A 22,302-nucleotide genomic window follows, 5' to 3' on the forward strand; every position below is an offset into this window, starting at 1 on the left:
TGCCACTTAATGAGCTGTCTCTGGTGATGCTGCATGTTAATGTTAAATTGCAAAGTGTGAAGGCATCATGAGTTGGACACAGACAACAGGTTCAAGTTCGTTAACAAAGCTTTTTATTAACTTCAAAAGGCAGAGTGGAGTAATGCCTAACTTGCCCTATTCCAAGGTGGGATTTCCCTGCCTAAAAAAACTAAAGATAGTCTGCGCCAGGAAGTCCAAATAAAATGTCTGTCCAAAACCTATACATGCCACACAACTAACTGTATACAAGGTCTAGGGATGTCGGCATCAAAATGAATGGTGTTTGAAATAAAGTTCAGAGCTTCTTCCAGCTCTTGGCTTGTAATCAGCTTCCCCTTCCCCAAGTTCAAAGTAGTTCATAAAATGTAGGGGTTCCCTTGCCCAAGAGTTCAAAGTCTTCCAGCTTTTCAAAACACAATTCCTTGGGACATTTCCCTTTTGATGTCAGTACTTTCACTGGCTTGCATAGATAGTTTGGTTTCTTAATTTCCAATCACATAAGCTGCTGTTGCAAAACACGCTTCTTTATGGATACATTCCTTGGTTTCTCCATAAAGGGGGGGAACACTGTCTATGTGCAGTTGTCGGACCACATGGTCCACCCACTACAAGTCACGCAACCGATAACCATTCTTGACTGCTTTCCTTCAACAATTTGCCACTGCCTTCGTTTGACAGTGAAGCTTGGTTCTTTTATCAGCGTCACACTCTTACAACACTGTTCTGTGGCTTGCTGGGCCACCATGCACTTTGCTACCCTTTTTCTGTATTCCTCTGGCTCTTGAGTGAAGGCATCATGAAGCAAGACACAGACAACAGACTTGAAGTTCAAAATAAAATACTTTATTAACTGAAATGTCAGGATGGTAGAAGGCCTAACTTGCCCTATGTTACGGTGGGATTTCCTTACCTGAATAAAACTAAGGAAAGTCTGAGTCAAAGAGTTCAACTTAAAAGTCTGTCTGTGTCCAAAACCTATACTTGCCCTCACAACTAAAGCTAAACAATGTGTAGGGAGGTCAATAATAAAAGAAAGTGTTTCAAAGTTCTGAGCTCTTCCAGCTCTCCTTCTGCTCCCCTTCCCCAAGTATAAGAAAGTTCCACAGAACTCTGAGGATTACCTCTCCCAAGCTTGAGGCAATATAGTTCCAAACAATCATTGGGTTCCCTTCCCCAACACAGTTCAAACACAAAAGGTCTTGAGGCTCTGTTCTCAAGACAATACTTGCAGTTCCTTAAGACTCAAGGTTCCATTTCCCAAGATGTTAACTCAATCACTGGTAATGGTTTCAGTCTTTCAAAAAGGTTCAACACAATCAAGGCCAGCCCAACCCTCTTTCTGGACTGCTTCACCAGTTCACTTGTAGTTTCTCTCTTTGGTTGATTGCACAATGTCCTTAATTCTTATAGTTCAGGGCTCACTGGTCTAGGCACAGTTGTCAGACCACAGAGCCCACCCGTCACAGGTCACGCACCCAGGATCCCTAGGCTCTTCAGCCCCACACTGGTTCTTCCATACCTGCTCCTGTGTACAGAGTTACTTTCACTTAACTGCTTCTTGTTGGCCTCTTGGCTTCACATGCAGGTTTACACGTTTGACCTCTGGTTAGCCTCTTGCCAGTCTTGGGCCTTGTTGCACTGCATTTATTCTTAAAGTTCACTTTGTAGTGGTTTTGTTCCTGTCCCATTTTTCAATGGCACTCTGTTACATTTACACAACTTTTTATATGCAACTTTCGTATGGGCATTTCCTCCTTGGAATTTCTTTGCTTTGCCCATTGAAGTTTAAGTTCATTTCACAATACAATAACCTTAGTTGCAAGGTTTCACTGAAGTCGATAATCAATGGAAATTAGTTATGCTTGGTTTTAAGATTTCCTTTGGTTCAGTATTAAATATGCACTTGATATGTTTAAATTCAATGTTCTACTCAGTTCGGTATTGAATATATTTTCATGAAGCTTAATTTCAGGTTTCCATTTCATTCAGTACATTTTATGCATTCATTTTGCTCAATTGCTTGTTTTTATTCAGGTCGGTAAATGGTACGGCACTCACAGCCCCTCCGGAACGCCCTGGTTACCAAATGCCTTTCCTGGACACACACCGGTCTCCGGCATTGCTGGTCGGTGGCTCCTGCTGCTTCTGCCTTCTTCGGCACTCGATAAGCCAGCTTCTGCAAGTCTCGCTGGCCTACCAGGACTTGCCTTGCATACGCTGACAGCTCTGCCGCCTCTGGATGGACACAGACAGTGTCCTGCTTTCGCATAGATTTCCGCAGCTCCGGGTGCTGTTCCATTGTCACTGAGGCTCCCTCCTTGGGCTACTGGCCGGTGTTCTGGCTCCTCTACAGGTCCCACCACATCTGCACCCTTTAAAAGCGGGCCCGCTGCTGTTCCCCTCCCCACAGGCCTCCCACGTTTCTCCGCTCTATAGTGTTCTGTGGTTCTCTACTTATACACATGCAACCTCCTAACAGGTTGCAGGTGTGGATCCTTAACTAGGTCCGTTTGACCATAATAAAGGGGACATGCCCGACTCACCATATTCTGCAGGCATCTTCGTAGTCTCAGTACCAGATTGGTAAAATGATAGTGTAGTGTTAATTCCTTAGTCTCCTCTTCTTTGTCCCAGTACTTTCAAGTGTCATATGTGGGGAAATGAAGGCACAGCTTTATAGGAACACAAAAGGTTGGGTAAAGGTCAGGCGGGTCATGAATAGGGAAAGGGGGATACTATGTCTTACCTGTGGGTAGCCCACTCCCAGAGGACCCTCCACCCAGGGTATCCTCCCTGGCTGCTCCACTCCCGTGGCTGGATGCAAAAGCAATGGTCTTTCCCTGGCCACCTGAGAAGAGGATCCAGGGGGTTTAGGAGTTAGAATACTCTCACTTGCCAATACAGGTTCTTTCTTAACCTGCAGCTTCTTGAACTCTTTTTAGCTTTGCCTAATACTGGATTTCTCATATACACTGTTTGGGTCTCAAAAGTACATTATATGGGGTCTACTACATGTACCACCTTTCTTTCACTCCACTCACGAGTGCTCACAACTTGCTTTTGTTCTGAGCAGCATTCAAAAGGGCTTTTAATGTTTTAGTTCATTTGGAATTCAAATATACTTGTTTCAGCATTCACAGTTGCCTTTCTTTTGTTCCACTCTCAAACGTTTCATGAATATATTGCATGTATAGATAAAAACCACCTTCTTGCCGTGTCCGGACCCCCTTTCCCACACGGACTCACAGGATGTCTTTCATGGCACCTCTGACGTCCCAGGCAGCCACAGTCTTGCTATCCCTCTGGGCATCTGGCAGCGTTCTGCACTTCGATCCCACAGTCGGCGTGCTGTCAGCAGGTTTGGCTTCGCGGCGCGAGCCCACCCACTGGTGACAGTCTCTTCCTTGCAATTCACCCCCAGACATCTGCCTTGCGACAGTCTCGCTTTCTACTGCATCCAGTCTTGGATCTTCAGCGATTCACGTGCCATGTCACTCTCACTCCGGTCAAGTTGCTTTGCTTTCTCCGACTTCCTCTCCTGCTACCCAGCTGATCTCGATCAAGCTCTTTAAATATCCCGCGCTGAGGCTTGGGATCATTAGCGCTAGTCCGCTCGCCTTGAAACAAATCACATGTAGTCTGCATTGACTCTGGACTCCTTTTCTTCATCCCAGTATGAAAATGGTGTTTGGGGAGGTTTACCTTAATGAAGGAAGTGCGCATAACTCTGTTGCCTCCTCCTCGACTTGGTATCTGACTGATGTGTGTCTTTTAATAATATAGGGCTGATATGCGTTTGCCTTACCCAAATGAGGATAGTCTTGCTAGTTGGTCTCTTCCTCGTCCCAGTCTTGAGGTGTTTCTGGGGGACATTTTGGTGGGGGAGAGAAAAGGGAAAAGTCTGACAGTAGCCCACGAAAGGTTGAGGGATAGAGGGCTCATTATGGAAAGGGAATGGGAGATACCATTTCTGACCCAAGGACGTCCTCTCCTCATTCCCCAACTCCCCCAAACCCCCACCCAGGTGGTCCTCCCTCGCATATCCACAACCAGAGTCGGGATCTAAAAGTGATGGCCTTTCCTTGGCCACCTGCGAGGAGGATCTCTCACAAAAGACTTGCTTCTACCACAGATGGGAGATTTAAAAGACTGCCCCTGGTGAGTCATTGCCTCCCTCTGTGCCCCAGGCCATTGCCTGGTTTTCCCATCCCCAGAAATAGCACAGTCTACATTTCATAAGCTCCAACACTCCCCAAAGTTCCCAACACATAATGCAACAAAATGCATCTGCTGCATACTGTTTACTTGTCAACCTAATAAACCACAGGAAGCAAAGCATGAGTTCCCTTGGCTTTATCCTCATTTTGGGCACTGGATACACCAAGCCAAAGAATGGATAGAGCTGGTTTCTATGTGGGCAGCATGTCTCTGCCTTGGCTCGGTCAACATGAAGTATGGCTAACGGGTATGTTTTCTCTCATCTTAAGCCTGTCGGTTCTGCCCCTCCTTGCCTCAGTTTAAAAGCTCAACCATTGTTTCGGAGGAAAGAAATTAAACAAACTGTTTGATGAAGGCAGCAGATGCCAGCAGCATCTCTTAACACACAGGGACAGCTTTTTGTGTTCTTAGCAATCCTTCCGAGTGGCGTAAAATATGTGAGGATTTACTAAAAGGCTTGAACATCCAATAATGCCAGTCAGGCTGGAAAAGGACCAGTCACGTGCAGTAGCGGATGTAGCTTTTGGTGATGGTGGGGAAGGGGGGGGGTTGATAATAGGACGCCAGCACGGTCTTCCATCCGCCCGACCGTCATAAAACGGATGTCATTAAAATTGGATTGTAATGAAAGGGGTATACAGTTCTTTTGCCACAGGATTTTTCATCGCAGGACTTTTCATCGCCGTTTTTTTATTGAAAAAAGAATCATCTTTTTTATTTGGTGGGGGGGGTTTAAAATGAAATAAATATTTGTGGGTGAAAGAATAATGAAAAAAAGGGGGGGCTTGGGGGATTAACCCACCCCCCCCAAAAAAAATATGAGTTTTTTTTTTTCGATAAAAAAACGGCGATGAAAAGTCCTGCGACGAAAAATCATGTGGCAAAATAACGTAGAACCCTGAAAGGGAGGTTTTGTAACAGGCTACTAACTAGGGCTGGTAGAATAGTAGTCACATGGCAAGTGACCCCCTACGTGGCCTTTCACCCCTCTCAGGGTGACGACATGAGCGCCACTGAGGAGCAGATTACTACATGGGAAGATAACAGGCCAGTACCTCTGAAAGCCTGTGGTTGAGTTCGATGAGCCTGACTCAGCCTTCCTTCTTTCTGAGGTTGTTCTGGCGCAGTACCACTGAGGTGGACAGTAATAAAAAGGATGCGGCACAGGTTGCACATGCGAGTCTGCCATTCGTCTCCGAGGACAATGGCATGAGTGCAGTGGATAACATATGTGGCGATTTCATGGCAATTTGGTACCTCTAAAAGGATGGAGTTTAAAAGCAAGCACACGCCAGGTGTTCTTTATGCAGCCATTCAGTGTCCTGTGGTAAGAACATCAGTAGAATTTATTTTTATTTATTTCATTTGTATAGCGCGTAAACAGCCCAGAGGCATTGAGGTGCTGTTACAGTTACATGTCATTTGCGATACATACACGCCAATTGGTTCCATTAGGTTACACACAGTATAAATGGGTGCTCACAAACCTTCACGATTCCGGGGCGTTTAGCGATTAAGCGAACAGCTGCATTTTGAGTGCTTTTCTGAATAAGCACCTGTTTCTGGAGAGGAAGGATCTGGCAGCATTTAGGACTTTGGTTGTGTAGGCTGACAAGGCGATGACGTTTACTTGGCGGGACATTGTTAGGGAGGCATTGAGGTGCATGCACCCCTAGGGTTTTGACCGAAGTTGAGACAGGAATGGAAATGTCAATCTGGAATGCAGAGTATAGATTGGAGAGATTTTTTTAGGGCTATGGAGGGTCCGACGAGTAAGATTTCCATTTTGTCACTGTTTAGACAAAGGTGGTTCTCGGCCACCCTTGACTGAATCAATGAGTACGTATTGTTGAGGGTGTTTGAATCCTCTGCATAATTACCTGTGAGAGGGATCAGAATTTGGTATCCTCAGCATAGTTGGTATAGGCTATGCCACGGGAATCCAAGATGTCGAAAAGGGGCCTCGTGAAGATGTTGTAGAGGGTTGGGGGAGATACATGACCCTTGTGGTACCCTACAGGGGATGGGGTCGGGGGGCTTTGTGTTTTCTGCAAATACCTTCATGACTCTTCCTTCCAGAAAAGAGGCAAGCCAGACAGTAGCCCTGGGAGAGAAGTTGGCGGAGGTCATGAGGTTTTGGGATAGGATTTTATGGTCAACCAGGTCAAAGGCAGCGGACAGGTCGAGGGACAGATCAAGGAGGAGTGCTGACTTGCCCTCGTCTCTGATCTTGTGCAACTGATTTTTCTGCTCTAAGGTCTCACTTGATGCCAGGGCGGAAACCAGATTGGCGCATTTCTAGGATGTGGTTTGTTTAAAGAAAATTCTGTACTTGCAAGTAGGCTGCATGATCAAGGATTCTTAGCAAGAAGGGGACAGTTATCGGTCTGTGTTTGGTGGGAATAGTGGGGTCTAAGTATGTTTTTAATTTTTAGGGGGGGGGGGGGACCCAGGCTTCTTTGAGGCTGGCTGGCACTGTGCTTGAGGAGAAGGAGGCATTTATGAAGGCAGTGATGATGGGGGTTAGCATTTCTGCACAGTCTTTGATGAGGGTGGATGGGCAGATGTCTCCTTTGCATTTATAGGGTTTAAGACAGTTTATTATTTTTAAGGCATCAGTTTCTGATAGTTCTTGGTAGCAGGGGCAGGGGGGGTGGACCTTTAAGAGTTTAGCTGGGAGACTGAGAATGTTCCTGTTCAACGTGTCGATTTTGTTTAGCATTGCCTTTTGGATAGCAGTGCACCAGGTTTCATCCTTGGTGAGGGTGGAGTGCTAGGGCTTTCTAATTCCCTAAAGATGGAGAAGATCTCTCTGGTGTCAGATTTGGCATTACAGATTATGGAGTTGAAGGAGTTGACTGTTGCAGATATGGATAATTTGTATTGTATTGCGAAGTCCTCTTTCAATGGGACGGAGGGATTTCTTTGTCATAGTGGTTGTGCTCGTCGTTTAAGGTTATGTAATTCTAAGGAGGTCATGGGAGAACCAGGAGTTTAAATGCCTGACAGGTTTTGCTTTGCGCAGAACTAGGCGTGCACTGCAACTGAAAACCGGTAGGGCTGGGGAAGCGTGGCCATGTAGGACTCAGCCTTCCATCATCTTAAATGCGATATAGTGAGCAACGTTGAGCTAATTATTAATCGCACCCTCAGGAAAGGCATCAACCAATCAGTCATCTTGTAACGTGGACAGAATCTGCATGTGACCGCCCCCACTCTCTCGTGGCTACCATCACTTCTCCCCAGTGTCTGCCATTCTTCAGCCATGGCCCCCTGTATTTCCCCGTCTCAAAAAGAAGCCCTAAATCCTACCCCATGGAGTCTGCCCCCCCCTCTTGCAGCCAGCCACCCACTTCATTTACCCGCTCACCTCCGGCAAGCAATCAGTCTTTTGTTGCCCCAGCGGCCTGCATCCTGGACATGTAAATAGTAAAGGGACAACATCCCTTTACTATTTCCATTTTGCCCATCTTGTTTTGTAGTTGTTTAGGGAAATTGGGCACATAAATTGGGAATACATGCACAGGCTATTTCCCTAAAAAGAAAAAGTAAAAAAAAAAAAAAAAAAACAAAAAAAAAAAAAAAGGTATTCACACCCTAGATGGTACGCTGGGCCGGATTGTAACAACGACCAGCCCTGTGTTTGGGGTGGACAGGGCCAGTAGCTGCCCTCACCACGTGCCAAGGCCCAAAAGGGGGCTGAATGTGCTATTATCACTGATTAATAAAAGCACCAAGAGATAGTTCTGCTGTAGACCCAGTATGCGAGCCAATGACCTGCGTGTCACACATAAATGCCCTGCTGTAGCAGATACTTCATCCCACTGAGTTGTTCTCAGGGATTCATTTTCTTTTGCCACCTGTAAATAAATTAATGTCCAAGTACCTCTTAAATGCCACCGACGAGCCGGCTCGTCGGTAAAAACCGCTCCAGGTTGCCACCGACGAGCCAACTCGTCGGTGGCACTTAAGGGGTTAATGACGGGGGAAATGTTGGGCGGGTTTTGCGGTGGGTACCGCGATTTTAAAAAAAAACCCGTGGCACTGGGGGGGGACAACAATGGCACTTAAAGGGTTAAAGCAGCCATTGTTTTCAGATTCAACACAGAAACTCAAAATCTTAGTGTCAATTGAGATCAAATAGTTTTTGTGCCCTTTCTACGACAGTTGACACCCTTTAGCTGAAAAGAAAGATTTTGAGAAAGGGTGAATAGTAAGAACAGGAAAAGGGTGCATTATGGTCATGCAAACCCTTCAAAGGGAAGTGCGGCAACAGATAATGAAGTGACAGACCCAGTGGTGCCATAGTGGTGGCTATAGACTTATTAAATTATAAACCAAACCTATCTATCACTAACTCGGAGGGGATTTCTTTACCTAAACTGAAGAAACTCAAGTGCGCGACAGGAAGTCTGTATGAGTCCAAACAAAAAGCTTACAAATGCCTCTCAGGTTTCAGAGCAAACGTTCCATAAAAGTTGTGGGTTCTCCGTAACCCAACAGAAAACAATCACATAGGTCCTTGTGGGGCTAGGAGAATGATTCTCTTATCGTAGCTGGTTCCCCAATGCCTTTTACAGTTCTTAATAAGGTTTGTTGCTCCTTTGTGGAGGTTTTTACAATCTCAGTTTTGCACAGTCCTCAACCCGCCCACCGGGAAGAAGCTGTTTTCAGGGAGACCCTCCCGACTCGCCAGCACCAAACTCCTGTGGAACTAGACTGAGGAACTGTATCACACATGTTTACGGTTGTCTCCGTTTCTGTACAGTTTACAGTCTCAAAGGGTTTTCCATTTTCCTGGCTTTTTAAGTGCAAAGAAAATGACAACGTTAATGGTTTTCTTCTTATTTTGAGGAAGAAAAGTTTAAGGTCATGAGCTGAAAAGACAGGACTCAGACAGGATCTGGTGGTGATCAATCAGCAACATGTAACAGACTGATGACAGAAGATGATTGGAGTTTGGCTCAATTAACCAGTCCTAGATGTTTTTTGGGTGCCCAGGAGCACCCCTTCATCTCTATCAATTATTGCCCTCCTGAGAACTGTTCTCATTAAGGATTGAATATGGTTCAAGGGGCATCTGGTTTTCAGAGCCGTGCTGACAGACTTAAATCAAAACTGCCAAGGTGGGGGTTAGATTTTTACTGTTCTTTATCTTTTGTGCATGTTCAGCTAACCGTTCTTTGTACCCTCCTGGTATTACTAACGCCCTCTGATGCAATCTTGGGTTTCCTGTGGCCCTCTCCCAGACTTTTAGAATTCCCTTTAGCTGGTACTTGGTGTCGGGAGTCTTCACCAGTTTGGGAGAGGTTTTTTGTGATTGTCAAATCGCCTTTTCCCCACTCTCTCAGGGTTTGCTTCTTGGGCCCTGTACAGCTGCTGTCGGGAAGCGAACCAGGGACTATACCTTCCTGCCTTGTACAGAACGTCTAGCCATCCCCTCTCTGGATATGGTTCAGGTCTGTTTAGGTAGCTGTGTGACCGGATAGGGTTAGCGGTTTCGGCGCTGTTGTTGGACCGCGTGGTTCACCCACTTCAGGTCACGCCACCATCCTTCTGTAGGGTCGACTCTTGGCTGACTGGTGCAACGCTTTCTCTGCGTCTTACGAACAATGTAGTTCTGTTCAACCTGGGCGTTCTGCCACTCCTGTTCGGCTTGCCTCTCATCACCTCTCAGTTGTATATAGTTTGGCCTTCTGCCTCCATGCGGGACACCTATTCCTTTCCTCATTTCTGCTTTCTACATGGCCAACACCCCTTCAGCCGGCGAGATGTCCTTGTGTGTTCCCTTGAACCACACCCTCCCCGTCTCTTGCTCGAGCGTCTCTGGCCAAACTTCGGTGTTCTCATGGCTTCTCTCTCTGGTTCCCCATTTCTCTCTCCACCTCAACTGCTCTTGTTCACTCTCTCCGGTTCCATCTCTATTAATCTCCCCGGTACTCTTCCACCTTAGTTTATTTCCGACGCCCTGATATAGTAGAGCCCATCCTGATGTAACATTGATTGCATTGACTACAGCTGTTCTGGTGATTTTCCCGATCTCTTGTAGCGTTTGAGAGCTCCTTTGTCTCAGTGCCTAAACCATCAGGGTAGTTTGATGTTCCACAGTAATATAGTTTTAGACAGACCCTAAAAATACCGGGTTAAGGCTTAAAGGAGCTGTGCCTCCCAATTGTGTCCTTATTCCCAGGAGATGGGTCTCTCTCTAGGAGATCCTTCCTGCATGTTACCACCCCTAGCAGGACTACAAATTAGTGGTCTCACCTGCCTGGCCTCATGGAGAAGGGTTATCCCCTGGGGAGAAGTGATGCGATCTGTAGGATCATCACAGAAGACTGGGTTAAGGATGATCAGTCCAGGCCACTGATCACAACTCCCTCACATATGCACACTGACAACAGCTGTCAAACCCTTGCATTCTCTGCACCAATCACACACACCACAGCCTGACGTGTACCACAATAGCCACACCACCCAACACACCTCCATAGACTGCCACAACCTCCATCATCCATACATACATACATACGCACCATCTCCATCGATAGCTCTCTAAACGGCTGTGGTCATCAGTTCTCACTCGTTGATACCCTTAACACTCCGGTCATTTCTTCAATCATTTCCCTGTCACACATGTGCATGCAGACACACATACACACACACACGGCTATACTCCACAAAACCCCACAGAATGCTTACTCTCATGCATACACTTCCATCCCCTACCACAGCATATACTCTGCCATCTCTGCACACTGCCAGGTCTTCACACCCTCACAATGACACCATCTGGTACCCTTGCACATACAACCACATCCTCATGTCAATACCATATTCTCATTCATTGCCATATCTTCAAACTCCTACACACACACACACACACTGACCCAACCATCACACCATAAATCACCACTCCACCAAAATACCTTCATACATATCCCCCACATCATAACTTGCTTTCATACCCTCCTACACCGCACAATGGTTACAGTTCTACACCATAATGGCATTTTCCAGCGTGGCGTGACAAGGGAAGAAGATCGGACACTCAGATTCTCCTATGACCAGGGTACTCCTTCACACGTCCATGCAATGCTAAACCAGTCTCTTTAAATCTTTCTGGGTTAGCCTGGTGGAATAGTAAGGCCGATCCTCTGCAACAGGTGGTGGCAAACTGGCACAAGACGCAGGCAGCACATAGATAATATTGAAAAAACTAAACCTAAGGCAGTAAAAAGTCAAAATATTAGGGATGGAAGATCGAAGACAGCATTAGAAAAGTCACGGGTCAAAATGGGGCCCAAAGACTTTAGCCTTCTTCCAGAGATGTTAAAGGGGCAGCTGTCCAGGGTACAGAACCTCCAGGCCAGGGGATTTTATTAGGAGTGAGCCATGGCAGATTCCAAGTTGCACAGCTCACGTTTCCTGTGGCCATACGTTTACCTTTACTTGGAATTCCGATGCGTGTAATTTTCCTAAATTACTAAAGGGAAAAAAACGACAAGTTCCAGAATCCGAAGAGAACACATACAATACTAGATGGCCTTTTCATGTGTGGCCAAGGGCAACTTGAGAGATCTCCAGTCTTAACCTAGGGAGTCTATTACCAGAGCAGCCACTAACCCAAAATCCAGCCAGATGGGATTATTTGGCAGCCCCATCCCAAAGGGTGGGGCCAAAAGGATCCAAAACTGGTCCTCCGTTTTCTTTGAAAATGCTCATACACTCGTGGGATAGCTGCTCCACAGAGAACCACCACAATACAGTCGTCCCGTGAGGGTGTCCTGCCAGCGAAGATTACCAGATCGCTCACAGATGGTGGGTCTGCGGGGGTGGGGAGGGGCAAGAATTGACTTTGCCAGTAGTTCAGAGTCCTGGCCACCCTTAGGACAATGGACAGTTAGGTCTGGCCTGAAAGTGATGGCAAGATGGCAAAGGTCCGTTTGCAATTTCTGTATGGTATAGAGTTGGAAGTTGGTGACAGATCTGTTCAGATCCAAAGATAGATTGGATGTTGTCATTTTTGCTGGTGGGATATGGGTCTCAAGGACCCCTCGCTGGTAAGGGTGTGTAAGCAGGTTACCAGTACAAAGGTGCTTTGGATGGCCCTTGCAAAGATTAAAAAGTCACTAGACCATTGGCTGGGTAGGTACCACGAACCATCTTCAGGACTAAGCGGACAATAGTCATGCCACTTCCAGAGGTCTAGTCTCCTTTGAAATCAACATAGAGTCCTGAAAACTCACGTTTCGATCAAGGAACAGACATCCGAAATGTACGTCGTGCTTCTCCAATGACTACCTATTTACAGAGCACACAAGGAAAAACTCCTGGAATTGCTTATTGGAGAAGCATACCAAGTCCATGTCAGATGGCAGTTCCCTGCTCCGGGCGATCAAACCCTTCCTCTTTCCCAGCTATTTCTGATCCGAAGGGCATGCATTAGGTCCCTCTACAAAGTTCAACCCTTTTGTAGGATGGCCTGGCCTGCGTAAAGCAGACATTGCACTGAAGTAGGTCACTCATGCACCACTTGCAGTGCCAGTACAATGCCACTGGAGATCCAAACGCCCAACAAACTGGGGTAAGCAGAAGACAGGCCTCCTCACTGTCGACTTCCAACCTCTGGAACACTCCAATTGTTGCCAAGACGCCTCCTGAGGTGAGCAAACGCGTCATAAATCCCACTACCATACCATATGATCCAACTAAGACACATCGCCTATTTATAGAACTTTGTGAAAAAAGTATAACCCCTTATTTTCCATGTACTTCCTCCACAAATCTAACCTATTCTATTTTGAAAACAACTAATATACTCGGTTATAAAAGATAAAGCTATTTTTCAAAAACGGACTTTAAATGTCCCCAAGCCCTTCTGCAACTCCGCATGTCTTGCAGTAATATCATAGTGCTCTATAAAGCCCCACAACTGCAATCCACCCCCTTCCAGCACGGTCTCTGCTGCATTTTAGAACTAGACTTGCACTGGGCATGTGGAGCCTGGAGTGCACTATTATTGTGGGCAGGCAAAGGTTGCGAGTTCTAGTTAAGGGGGAATGGCACTACTGGGGTAATGATACCTGTTGACGGGCAAGTGAAAACAGGCCATACTAGCAGGTGTGGACATGTGGAACTTGTCCATTCCAGTTACTATTGACATTTGGTGACTGGTAACGTTTTACTGGGATCATGTGCACACTAGCAACATCTGTTGCTTGGAGAAGGTGGCGACTTTCAGTGTGGATGGGTGCAATATAAACGCTTCTTAGCATTGCATATCATCAATACCCCTTTCACCAAGTGGTGATTTGTTAAACCTGCAACGAGGGCATGCTTGGAGGAGGGCAAGGGTGGCAGTACCAATTATAGCCACCAGGGGCATGTGGAAGCTGGCAATATTTGTTACCATGAGTCGCAAAGGATAACACCAGGAATGTTGAAGATGATAATATTGGTTACTGGAGTATGGGAAAGTTATACGCACGTGCAATGTGGCAGTTCCTGTTACTAGAAACATGTGAAGTCTTGCTATGCATTATACTGAAGGTATGCCCGGACTGGGGCACATGAAGGCAGACGATAGCCTCATATTTCCCATAGTGATGTGTAATAAAACTGGGCACTTAACATGTTTAAGCTGACACTTCAAATTACCCGTGGCTTGTGAAAACTGACAATGCTAGCATACTAGGGTATTGTGAGAAGCTACCAACTGGAGCCATGCACAGACTGGCCAATCCAGTACTTGGGACAGGTGGAGGTTGCCAACCATAGACACATTTACAACAAGAGGGTGGCAGATTGCCAGAGCAGCGTCAGTTTATTCAATTTACTGGTTGTCATTTTTTTTAAATATAAAGCCAATTGTGTTTCTCCAAGTCTGGCTGATACAGAGTAATTTGAGCTGTTAGCGGTCATTCCACTGACAGGTAGTCATTGATGGCCAAACTTTTATTTATGCTTGATATTTACCAAAGCTTTATTGTTAGGGTGACTTGTTTATATACAATAAAAAAAAACAACCTGTACCAAACCCAGCGTGCTTTAGGTATTTAGTGATTCAGTCATACAACTCCCACAGACATATGACAGATAGATATAAAGCTCTTTGGTCATTCTCAACTTCCCAAAATGCTTGTTAATATGCAAAAAAGCCAAAATCTCATTGGTTTTGTTTGGTGCCACGTCACATTATCTTTGGAGTTCATTCTAATCAATACACACACACTGGGTAAGCAATCGCTTTTATTTACGACATGCGTTTTTAAAACCATTGAAAAACATAGGGTTTTCCATTCAGAAACCAGGTTAAAAATGAAGCACCGTTTTACAATATTAAATGCATGCCTATGCTTAAGTCAAGCACAGAGATTCCACAGGTGGCACCAAAGTGATGTTCACAAGCAAACACTAATTTCCCTCCACTGCCCCACATTTCAGAGGTCTGTGACCGCCCAAAGGTCCAAGCATGAAATTGATCATAGAGACGTTAAAGTGGCAAAGAGTAAATCGGACTGCGCAAGTGCATCAAGAAACCTTTGAAAGGGTATCCAAAACCATAGAAGGGCGAGATCAAAAACTGTCAAAGGTACACCCTGTTTCACAGCTGTTAGTGTCCCATAAAGATTAATCTGGCCATCTTTACAGAAGCTGCTTAATGCTAAGCAGGCAAATGGCATCCGTGCTGAGTTTATCATGCGCCTTTGATGACATCCTGCTGCGCGCTCAGCCATACCAGGAGCACCAACTGCAAAGTATGTCACACAGTGCTTAACTATGACGCTTATAAAAATTATATTTTAAATACAAGGTAGGACTTTTACTGTCAAACAGTACTTCAAATGACAGGAGAACATGTATATCTATACCCACCCTTGTCAAAAAGTTCCTATGTATCGTACAGCCCAACCAACTCTACAGTTAAACACTTTAAATTGCCTTAAGCACGAGCTGCCAAGACCCATAGCCCAAACCACACCCACAAAGGTAAAGCTGTGCTGGAACGCCCAATCCATTGCTTAATTTTATTCTTGCAATGTTGGGTATTTTGAACAATTGTACAAACAGCACTGATGTAAACAGTATGCACCACTTCATTTGTTATAAAAGGTGCTTGCAATGTGCAGCTACGAGGAACCCTGTTGCCTCCCACAAATGAACGTGCAGGGTCACCCTTATCCATTACTCCACCATGAGAATGCACAGCCAAAGATTCCAAGAACCTTCTCCAACTTTATTTACTCTGAGGTATTTATGCACAGGCAGAGTTTACAAAATTCACTTGTGATTTTGCCATATTTTAATGGCGTTCCAGCCCTAAGGATTGCAGGTACATCGGCTGCAGCAAGTAACTTGCCTTATTTCCATTTTGCCCCCTGCAAACACCAGAGGTGTAACCCTGAGAAGGGGGTGGAGTTCTTTTTTATTGAACATTTGTATAAGATGTGCCTGTTCCACTTACATATATTTCATACATAAACTTTACCAACAACAAGAACGAATGTAGAAATTTAGTTATATTGCATTCATATTACAGACCAGTCTAGGTGCTTCAAATAGAGTGAAAGCCGGTCATTTGTGAGAAAAACCAGATCTTAGCATTGAAACCAAAATTCTGCATTCAACCTTCTCTCACTTATGTTCAGTTTACAGACAGCTTATGTTCTCATCACTTCCTCTAAAGGATGGTCTTCGGACCTAACCGAAAGTAGACAATTAGCTGTAACAATTACTTCTAGTGCACTCAATTGTAGAACATACTGGCTTCTCCAAATCTTGGGTAGCAGAGACCTGAAAACACTCAACTAACATAACATCTGACACGCCTACATTGAGAGGAAGCAATAACTTTAATACCTGCAATCTTAAAAAACATCCTTATAGTGTTATGGAACCAAAATGGGGGACAAAAGAGGGTGAAGGGGTGTAGTTTGGTCAAAGCGGACCTAGTCCATTTAAGGGGCGGAATTTTGTGAAGGTGCAGAGTCTGGCAGAGGTGGAGTAAAGGTGGGGGGGGGCGCATGCACTTATTTGGGCCTAGAGCAGCAAAAAGCCTAAATACGCCACTGCTGCCAACATCTGCAGCCACCTACGTGGACACTGGCAAAATCATTACTGGCAGTTCAGGAAATGGAAACAAATATTTTTGGATCTCACTTCCTATTGAAGTGGGAGCGCAGAGTGGATAGAACAGTGGGGCAGAGTTATGGCAGGCAAGTGACAGGCTTGCAAGATGTGTAAAAAAGTGCTAAAATAACACTGTTTGTATAGATGACTTGAAACATGCACAAACCACATAATAAACTAACCTGATAATATAAAACCCATTAGGTTATGTTCATAAGCATTTATAGTGATCACATCACCTCCCTAGTGGTTTTAGAGTGCCAAGGCCTGTCTGGATCCTAGCATATAGTGCCCCTGTCCAGGTTAAACCAGACTGTGGTCTGTGGAGTAAAGTAAAATGGAAAAGGGTGAGAGTACAAGATAAGTGGGAGTAGGATAGAAACAGATACAACCGGAAAGGTATAAAAGGTGTTAAGGGGCAGGTTGAATCTTTGCCATAGTAGGGATACATGTGCCATCATTGGTAGTGGACAAATCAAATGTTGAAGCTCATCAGGAAAAATAGGACTAAAACCCAACCTGTGCTACCGAGGAAGATTCCTTGATGGTAGTCTCAAGCACAATTGCATGGTACTAGAATTAGTAAGCACACAGTTGTGTTATTAACTTGAGATGTGCCCAGGTGTGCCAGTTAAGTGTTTAAGCTTCTTTGGCAGATGTTTTTAAATCGTCCCTCCATGGAAACGAGGAGCCTAATCTGGGGCTACCAACCCGATTGACATAAGTGGCACTATGTAGAGGTGAATGTGGGGAACACAAAAGGGGAATGAGGGAAGGGGTGGGCGAGATTATCTTGATCCTCCAAGAGTCATACCCGGTTAGCCACTTGAGCAATGAGTTTGTGATCCAAGTTGGGTGGTGTTCGTAAAATGTGTTACAGTAATTAGACATAGGCTATCCAAAATTATAGTAATATGTACCCAACTATAGGAAAATAAACCATGGAGTCCATATCTAGGCTGTGTTCAACTTCCTAGGAGAAAGCATCCTCCAAATCATCCCACAATGTGACGCCATAAGTGTGGCTATTGAGAAACCTGAGGGTACTCTCACTCCTACTCCCCTTGGATCCTCTGCGCAGGTGGCCAGGGAAAGGCCATTGTTCTTGGATCTTGACCCTGCGAGTCGGAGAATGAGGGAGAATCACCTGGGTGGAGGACACTTGAGGATTGGGAGTGGGGTGCCCTTTGGCAAGACATGGTATCACCCTTTCCCTATTGACAATCAACCTAACCCTCCCCCAACCTTTATGGTTGGTTTTAAGCCCTCATTTCCCCACATGTAACGCTTGACAGTACTGAGACGCGGCAGAGGAGACAGTAATAAAGACAATACCCTTTTACCAGTTCAGTACTGGGACGAGGAAGATGCCCATCGAGCGCAGTGAGGGTCAGGCATGTCCCTTTAATTATGGTCAGGCAGCGCTGTTTGGACATCCACACCTGCAGCATGTCAAGGGGCAAGATGTATAAAAAACAGGTAGACTTGTGTAAGGAGCAGCAAGAGACCTGTAGGAGGAGGCAGCCCTGGTGGGACCAGAGACATACCATGATGCTGGCAATTATCCCGGAGGACCTGTGGGACCCAAACAGAGTGGGATGTAGGTTTACACGAGGTCTGGGAGCCTCCATCTCCAAGCGAGAGCAGCAGGAGCAACTGCTGGGAAGATGTTTAAAAGGCTGGTGAGTGTCGGAAGGGTGTTAAAGCACCAGGACACTCCTGGGGGGACCTCAGGTAAACAGCAGTCCGTGAATTGAAGCAAATACATTCATATCGAATACCAAACTAAAAGTAAACTTTACCTTGAAGCAAATAAGTGCATATTACATACCAAACTGAATGAGATCTTATAACTAAGCAACTTAAGTGCACATTTAACACTGAACTGAAAGTAAACAATATTAAAAATATGTTGTACAACGAATTTTCATAAAAGGCTAAAGGGAGCCACACAGTGAACTTTGATGAGTAACTGCAGTGTGGAAAGTCCACAGATTGGAAAGCGGTGTGCGACACGTGATGGGAGAGTCATTAGGCTAATCAACAGAAGCCAACAGAGTGCAAGACTACACATTAAGCCAAGAAGCCGGTCTAAAGAACTAAACAAAGGTGACTTGGTCCACAGGAGCAAGTGCCCAGGAACCTTTGTGGGCTGAGGAGTCCAGGTTTCCTGGTTGCGCGACCGTTGATGGGTGGACCTTGCGGTCTAACAACTGCACCTAGACCAGTGAGCCGTGAATGGTGAAAAATAAGGACACTGAAACAGCCCAATGAAATCACTGCAAATAAACTGGCAACGTAAGAGAAGGAGTGTCAGATTGACCTGGAGTTTTATTAAGACTTTTTGGGAAAAGATGAAACACATAAGTGGCAAAGTTGAACTCCCTGAGACTTAAAGAGACCACACGTGTTGTCTTGAGAATATGGTCTCAAGACACCTTTTGTTTTGAACTGTGTTAGTTTGAACTGCTTTACTTGAAACTACGTGAAGGGAACCCCAAGGAGATATTTTGAAATACAACATCTTGAACTGGAGAAAGTAATGGTGAGCCTTTTTCATGGAACTCGTGCTTGGGGAAGGGAGATCTGAAAGAAAGTTGTGAGCTCAGAACCTTGAATTGAACTTTTTTTTTTACTTTGATATGCCTACACATTCTTTAGCTGAAATTGTGAGGGCAAGGATAGGTTTTGGACACAGACTTGCACTCGGACTTTCCTTAGTTTTGGTCAGGTAGGGAAATCCCACCTTAGTATAGGGCAAGTTAAGCTTTCAACCATCCAGCCATTTAAGTTAAATATCTTTAGTTTGAATTTTAAGTCTAGGCCTTACTTCACAATGCCTTTCACAGTTTGCAGATACTGTAAGTGGAATATATATTCACGGGTCATTTAATTTTCCTACTACAAAGTAGGCAATCTACCAGCACCGCCTAACAAGAGTGGAGTATTGGCATAACTGCTACACGCATTGCCCGAGTAGTACAGTAGATACATGTTAGCAACTCTTACACGCAGATTTGATTCTCTACTTTTAGCTGCCAAAGGATACTGATGTGCAGAGGAGCTCAATGTGATTATGAGACGTAAAGAAGATACCCATGGATATTACCACACATAAGAGATGGCATTAAATGAATTAACTCTAAAAATGTTATGTATCACGTCAATCTACGGGTATCACCAGAATAATATGCATTTACTATTGCAAAGAAGAACAAGTTACTTTCTTACCTGGTAACGTTCTTTCGATGGGATGGTCCGACGACGTATTCCATATCTATGACATGTAATCAGCACAGCTGTGGTGATTACATGTCATAGATATGGAATACGTCGGAGGACCCAATCCCCTCGAATTACATGTTTCAATGCCCAGGCACGTGCGAGAAGGTGCATTTAAGAGCATATGAAGGTATGCAATAAAGTGATACCAAAAACAAAGTTTGGGCCCACGTTAGAGTAATGTTGAGCAAACAAAACAAATCCTGAATGGAAGCCTACAATTACCAGCATCCAAAGTGGGTATTGCGTTGATACCCTGGCAGGTGTATTTTTTTGATGAAATGTTTACAGAAAAAAAAAACTCAAAATATGGAGGTGGGATAAAAGGGACAGGGAGGGGGGTTGGTGTAGGCATTGGAATATAGGGAAAAGTGGATTGGGAGAACACCCCACATTAAAAAAACCATTTCGTTTTTTGATGGAATTTCTGCAATAAAAATTCCATCGAAAAAACACGAGTCGATGAAGACAAAGAACCTCAAAGTGATGCGAGCCTAAAAATACCAATCTCGATTTTACAACTGTACTAACAAGAAAAAGACGTATTAAAGGAAACGACATGATGCGATCCCCTGCTTGTAATCCCTTTCACAAGCCTGAACTTCAATGCCTCCTACTACTAATCACCCAACATTCAGACACCTCAAAGTAAGGGATTTAGATTAGTGTAATTAGGGTAAATGCGTACAGTTTCATGTTAAACAGTGTTTGTGCCTTAACTGTATTTTGTGTGCTCTCATAGATTGAGTTGTGACTTGTAACATTTGATGATTAGCCGTATTTTAGTGTGGGTTAACATTTCAGGTGCATATTATGTGAGTGTGGTGTGTGTAAAAGCCCTAAGTATCAACTTGAGGCTTTGAGGTGCTGCTACTCTTAAACGCAAGGACACCCTGCAACTGATGCACCAACAAAAGCACAGCAGCTGTGCTGAGAGCACTTGTTTCGATTTTTTTTTTAAATGAAAAAGCATCAGCCCTAATTAGAACAATTTGTTACCTTTAAATTCTAGTTTTCCCTCAGGGAAGCGCTAGTACTAATGTCTTGGTGACACAATGGCTTCTATTTTACCCATACGATCTAATAGATGCCCATTTCCAGGAACCCTTTGTCAGGAGCATCCCATATGTTTTGGACTACGACTCCCATGATCCCTAACCATTAACTATGCTGATTAGCGTTGAGGCCCGTTTTAGTTTTAAAAAATATGGGCGGTAAAAGGCTGCATATCCCTGCCCTAGCCAATGACGTTCCTGAAGTACATTTATTCCATTTGTAGCACTTCCTAGGTTCAGCATCTTCTGCCCACCATGACTGCCACACACATCGAAGAGAGATAGCACTAACAACCCAGGCCAACTCACAACCATAACTGGCCTGCATTACACACCCTGTGCTTTTCTCTTTCAGATTAAACGTAAAAGTGAAGAACAAAGCAACCTTGCAATGCCTGGACCCTTCCAAGAAGCAAGGCAAACAGCTCCTCTCCTGCTGGAAACGGTGAGCAAGGCATCTACATTAGAGCTGGGAGAACCAGGGAATGTATTACTAGGGTCCAGCCTGGGCGTCTGGTCTGGCTCTTAGGACCCAAAACAAGCCGAGCCTGGGAAATGGCTGCAGGATCGGGGGCTAAGAAAAGGGATTGAGGTTAAAAAAAAAAAAAAAAAAAAAAATAAAGGGGGCTAAAGAGGTTTGGGCAACAAAAGGGACTGAGTGGGAAATGGAGTAAACAAGACTGGGGCAACACAATTGGCTAAAGGGGTTATGGCAAGAACAGGGGCAGGAAAAGGGGCTGAAAGGGACTTGGTGGTAACAATTGGTTAAAGGTGCTGGGGCTACAAAAGTGGCAATAAAAGGGGGAAAAGGGGGTTAAAATGGATTGGGGCAACAGAGCAAAACGGGCTAAAGGGCGCAGGAATAAGGGCTAAAGGGGCCTGCGTGCAACACAAGGTTGCAAGAACAGGGGGGAAAAAAGGGTCTAAAAGAAATTGGGGCAAGAAAGGGACCTAAAGGGGTTGGTGAAAAAAAGAGGGGGCTAAAAGGAGCAGGAGGGCCACAAAAGGGCTCTGGGGGCCAGTGTATTACAGGGAGGAGCGAGCACAAAGTGGTGGTAGATATATGTCGGAGTACAGACTGTAGTTTGGGGGCAATTTGGGAGGCAACACTTCACATATAACAGAAACAGGGTAGGTACCAGGCTAATCTTTGTGTAGACCGGTAGTCACTTGAACTGTGCAGGCAGGTGCTTGCTGAAAGCAAAGTAACAGAGAAACAGAAAGCAGGCAAATATACTCAGTAACATTGATCAGAATAAAGGTTGTACTGGAATATGGTAAGGGGTATCCAGGGAGATTAGGCAAAGCCCTTGGGCTTGGTACCAGCAGATTACTCTTAATAACAATCATGCAGCAACGTCATGGGTAGGACATGCTCATGAGATGGTTTTGAGACTTCAACAAACTCGACCAAGGCAACGGAAGTCTCCCCCTCCCCACCCCCTCCTCCCATCTGATCTTAAGGGAGACCAGCCCAGGGGTCACACTGTATATGAATGCAGAGCTGAGACACACCAGTGGACCAATTTGTAATCAAGACGAAAAATCGGAGTTGATAGAAATGACCAAGTACAGGATAAACCGAGAAAAGAATCAC

The 22,302-nt window shown here is 45.0% G+C and overlaps 2 protein-coding genes across 3 annotated transcripts in view; one reads left to right on the forward strand and one right to left on the reverse strand.

Annotated features, from left to right (window-relative positions):
* Positions 1-22,302, reverse strand: part of RASSF4 (Ras association domain family member 4) — a 666,318-nt gene that overhangs the window by 402,891 nt on the left and 241,125 nt on the right. The window lies entirely within an intron of this gene.
* Positions 1-22,302, forward strand: part of LOC138472796 (platelet factor 4-like) — a 38,659-nt gene that overhangs the window by 10,791 nt on the left and 5,566 nt on the right. Inside the window, exon 3 of the mRNA XM_069611148.1 lies at positions 21,061-21,150. Coding sequence (XP_069467249.1) covers positions 21,061-21,150 — 90 coding nt within the window. The remainder of the gene's footprint in view (positions 1-21,060; positions 21,151-22,302) is intronic.

The sequence above is a fragment of the Ambystoma mexicanum genome, chromosome 8, assembly GCF_040938575.1.
Source record: "Ambystoma mexicanum isolate Mex_15411 chromosome 8, UKY_AmexF1_1, whole genome shotgun sequence".
NCBI classification, from domain to species: Eukaryota; Metazoa; Chordata; class Amphibia; order Caudata; family Ambystomatidae; genus Ambystoma; species Ambystoma mexicanum.